Source organism: Manduca sexta, unplaced genomic scaffold, assembly GCF_014839805.1.
Source record: "Manduca sexta isolate Smith_Timp_Sample1 unplaced genomic scaffold, JHU_Msex_v1.0 HiC_scaffold_505, whole genome shotgun sequence".
NCBI lineage: Eukaryota > Metazoa > Arthropoda > Insecta > Lepidoptera > Sphingidae > Manduca > Manduca sexta.
The window spans coordinates 6,504-11,839 of NW_023595303.1; the positions used below are offsets into that span (position 1 = coordinate 6,504).

The 5,336-nt window shown below is 34.0% G+C and overlaps 1 protein-coding gene across 1 annotated transcript; it reads right to left on the bottom strand.

The window, feature by feature from the left end:
- Positions 1-4,458: 4,458 nt before the first annotated feature.
- On the bottom strand, positions 4,459-5,331 carry LOC119193409 (probable 39S ribosomal protein L49, mitochondrial; the record flags this gene model as incomplete). The annotated part of the gene is made up of 2 exons (XM_037447003.1): positions 4,459-4,956; positions 5,263-5,331. Coding segments are annotated over 2 exons (531 nt in total), but the record flags the coding sequence as incomplete, so codon positions are not given.
- Positions 5,332-5,336: the final 5 nt, after the last annotated feature.

Here is a 5,336-nt window from a genome sequence, read left to right on the forward strand (position 1 = left end):
AATATATATTTATTTATTTAAGGTATGGAAGACTTACAGCTATTGAAACGTAAATAACACTAAACTAGGTGACTGAAAAAAATAAAAAAAAACCCTGTCACGTGCCATCCGGTTTTATCTATCCAATCTTTTTAGCGACTTTTTTATGACCTACTATTTTTTTTATCAGGTCTCGGCGAAGTGGCTTTACTACACTTGATGTTACATGAAACTCAAAGAAAGATAACATATACAATGGTTAACATATTACTCGCGTGCCCGAATTATTGTGTCATGTCGGTACTGGCAGGCGTGCTGTTGGCGTGCCATTGATTCGTCATCACTGGTGGTCTAAGTTTCGCCGAGCTTACATCCGCTTTATTATGAATATTCAAAACGGAACTATGAGGTTGGTTTAAGACACAAAGACGTCGGAAACCTCTTACTGTTCTAAATATTCCATTTCCATTCCTTTTAAATATAATGAAGGTTTATAGCACCATATATTATGCTCCTTTTCTCCTGTTTCGCTACAGCTTATATTCCTCACAATAAATCATGTAAGTGTAAAAGTACAAACTATTTCTCAGCGATTAATATAGATGGAAAGAATGAGAGCTATGTATATAGATCTATACGACAAAGATATGAAGATATATGTCTTTTTAAAGTAATTCGCTTTGACAAACGCTTATTAGCGAAAGTCAAGTCGCCACATATTGAGGTCTAGGTAAAGTTTTACCACGTAGATTACTTATTTTTTGACGTAAACTAATAATTTGTTGTTTGATGTAGTATTAACTTTGGGCTTTTATAAAAAATCGTCAAATCTATGTTGTTACGGAAAAGACTTTCTGTTTTTTCTCTGATATCTTATATGTTGTTAAATAAGGTCTTAGTGGTCACTGACCTGAAAATAGATATCATGAATTGAGGCAGCTCCAAGTAAATTATTCTTATCTAACCACATTATCAATTATTACTGAATTGCACCTATCTAATAAATATTATTAACTAGAACTTTACTATATTGAGATTATTCGTAAAATATAAAACCGTAATGTAATGTCTTATACTTTCACGGCTAAAAACTGACCGATTTTTGATCAAATTTGGTACATTGTACGCTTAAACCGTCAATGCTATAGGCTAGTTTTTAACTCGGAAATACATGTCAACTTGAGCGGAATCACGAGCAAAATGTGGGTCTTATTATAGACGAAGGATTGGTCACCTAGTCGCCGTTACGAATCTTCTTACTTATCTTACTTCTTAATAATATTATACGTGCAAAATTACTTAAGTATATAAAGATGTGTGTAGATATAGATATTTCCTCGTCTATTTGATAAAAATAACGGCAGAAGCTGCACGGTTTTGGATGAAATTTAGCATAAATTAAACACATCTTAGGTCGACATAATTTTATTATAGCGTAAGTGGTGCTGGCCTAATTGGTAATGGGACGTTCTGCTGAACCGAAGACTTCAGGTTCAAAACCCAAACACACCTCTGACTTTTCAAAGTTACTTGTGGAAGTGTGTGAAGGAAAACATCTTGAGTAAACCGACATACCTGAGTATTCGACATAAGAATTTAGAAGGTATGTGAAGTTTGCCAATCTGCACTAAGACAACGTGGTGGACTAAGGCGCCGGGAGAGCATACCCAGAAATAAATCACAAAATATAAGTCACTGAATAAAAGCAGCAATGGGAACTATCGACCACAGAGATTTCGTTATGATGAATCATTTTTAAAAATACGCGGGCTTTGAATAAAAAACCTAATGATTATGTAGTATACTAGATAGGTGCAGATGCACCCCCTAAAACTAATCTTGGCGGCGACTATGGCCTACACCCTCTCAGTAGTAGAGGAGGTTCTTGCCCAGCAGTGGGACAGTATATGATACAAGACTGATATTATTATATTATTAAGGTTACTATTTATTCCGAAAAAGTGCACATTTCTACTCTCATTCGGGAAACGCCCTTACATAGGCGGAGACGTGAGTAAAACTTTGTAAGTAAATCAATTCATCGAAACCATTAACTGAGCTGTTGATAATCTCCAGCGGCTACATTGTAGAGAAAATTACAGGAATTACTGACGTTTAACCTTCAGTTAACGAATTCCTACTGACAGCTAATTGTTAGATATAATAATTATAATAACAAAATGGGAATTAACGAGGGCGGGACGATCAAGCTAGTTTTTAACATATCTAATACGGATTGGATACTTATTATACCGAACTTAGAAGGGCGAGCTATAAAAATGAAACATTTGTAATATAAACAACATTTAATCATATAAACCGACAGGGTCATTTTAACATTACGTTCCTAAACAAAGGCACATTCTTATCTATTTGACAATAAGTTACTGAACCGTAGATGTAAAATAAAAAGGGTGAGTTACGAAAAAAATAAATAACAAAAAAAATAAGGCAGTATGGTCGTAAGACTATAGCCTGTCCTCTAAGGACGAAGAAAAAAAAACAATAAAACTATAATTTATTTACACGCTCTAATGCCGCTACTATAAGAGTATTCGTGGCAGCGACAATATCATACCTTCAATCAGAAATACACTCAACGCGCGAGCTATATTCGCAACGAAACTATAAAAAATAGAAAAGCAAAACTGGAATTTTGGGTGCAAATGTTCGTTACTCATGTATAAGTTTCGGCAACATATTAACAAAGATAAAGACGAGTATTTGATTTCATTTATGAACGCAATGTCAAATGACCTTGCAAGTGTATTATACCGAATTTGTTCGTGAACTATACTCTTCTAGACGTAACACGGTCCTGGCTATACAAATTCAATATCAACCCGACGTGGACCAGCGATCTTGGCACACATCTACCTCTAAAAATTAGGGTCTTAGCAATGGGCCATTCGCCCAGTAGTGCGACGCTATTATCATAACTCCATTGTGCCTGCAAGGGTAAGCAGGAAAATGATTTCCTATATATCTAATCATATTTAGGGGGTAGATATTTTCATCTAAGTAATTGTGAAATTCTATTGATTTATTTTTAGTGTTTGTGTCAACTGAATACGTTCCTACATGAATAGGAAACCATTTCGTAGAAACTTTAATTATGTAAAAGAAAAATAAGTAATATTTACGTTTTAAATAAAAATCGATGTACTGAGCAACTAAAATAATTAAAATCTAATTTAATTTTAAACATGTTTTGAAGTTTAAAAACAAGGCGAATACTGCTGCTCATAATAAAAAAAGGTCAAATTCAAGTAGAGACTTGAGCCCTGACATTAGCCGTTTTATTAATGGTCCATAAAGTCAAATATCGCTTTACAATTACTTTGTTCAACGTAAATGTAGGCACATAGGGCTTATAGTAATAAAAATAGTAGAAGCAATAAATATCATTGAATATAATACGCTCAAAGTAGGTAGTTATATAAAAATAAACATAAAACAACCTCTCGCAATGATTGTATTATTGATTGTTGTGCAATTATATTGCTACAACGTACACGTGTACACTGAAAGCGCATGGCCTTGAAAATATATGTAGACGTACCTACTGACTTCATAACGCTTGTCACATTACGTAATTGTACCGTAAACTCACAAACAACCAATATACCACCGCATACAACTACATACGGCAACTTTAATAAAGTTTCTAATTGTACATTAAACAATTACTAACATACATAAGCCGTTTCGCAATTTATCAACAAAGCGGATCCGATTAAAGTAACCTAAAAGTTAATGGTGTGCCATTCGTTCATACGTGAAGGAAAACGTGCCCGTGAAGTTTATAAATCGTGTATATGATACAGAAAAGTTGTTTTTGTAACAAAGAGTGGGATGGAAGTCTAAAAAATACATATCGGCGAGAGGCCCAGTGCGCGCGGGCGGATGTTATATAGCTACGTAGATAAAACCTTCCGCCGTCGGCAGCGCCACTGGCGGCGGCTGAACAAAACAAACTTCATGCCGCGTACCCCCGGCAAATCAGGTTTCGATTGGATTTGTGTGCCACAAAAATATTTAATTATTTTTTTTGTTTGAAAAATCCAAATTGATCATATTATGTTTTAGTTGTAACCAGTGGGTTGCAATAAAGGTAAAAGCATGTCAGATTACAAAAATTAAAAATTTAGGAACAATTTGAACTTTGAATATAGGAAATAAATTCATACATAGTCCTCATAAAAACAACTTTGTATAGTATTTGATTTTTGTAAAGACTTAATAGAATAAAAAATTCAGACATTATTAGAATTTAAAACAATAATTAATGTTATGCAACTCTGTGACATATATTAAGTAGATGTATTATTATATATTAGCAATACTGACTCGGTAACTTTACATATTAAATGGCATTAATAACAAAATAGTGTTTTTTAATAGTGTACATTTTGTTTTGTTTCGTGTCCATGTGTATATGTCTGTATGTTTCTGGTGGAAAATAAAAAACATATTCTAAAACAAAATTTATTCAATCAAATCTACATAATTTTTTTAGAAACCTTTAGCTAGTGCCCATTCTTTTATATCGTTCACATAGTCTCCTTTGGTTTCTATGAATCTTCCCACTTCATGAACCCTCGTCTGTACGAACTTGTTATTCTTCATCTTCAAGTACGCCTTGAGTTCATCATTCATTTTCCAGATGTCGCCCTCGATCTTCTTGATAGATATTTTACGCATTCCTCTATGTGATATATTCAAAAATATAGGTAAATCGGAATATTTATTCCTTCGGACGAAATAAGGATTGTTAAGCGCCTCTTCTTTTGGCGGGACCCAGCCTGATGGATAGCTGTCTTTCAGGGTAACTTTGGGTAGCGTCTCAAACGGCAAAAGTCTTTCAACATATTCCCATTCCTGGGGCTTCTTGACGATTTCGTAGTCGTACTGCTCCTTTATTCTCGTGACAAACGGAGAATGCGCATAATTTGAGTATTTCTTTGATACCAGAACCTGGAACAAAAAACAATATTAGACACTGTATAAATTATTTTTTTTTTGGTGGAACTTGCCTAATCATACTAAAATACACAAATTATTATTTACACCATTGAATTATTATAATAACTTAACTTTTCTAACTATAAAACATTTAAATTAAAAGTCATTAATCAATGTCATTCTGAAATATATCAATGACAAAAAATATCGGTCTGAAGGTTACTTGTGCGGAACCGTGTACACCCATAGTACTGTCACATGTCGTGGTCAAAGCAGCATTACAACGCGACGCGAGTTAAAATATATAAAAATAATTACCGATTGTGATCCCGGGGTCAGTTTTGTACCCAAATAAGTTGCGTTGTTCAGGATTTGTCCAGTTTTTCCAGCAA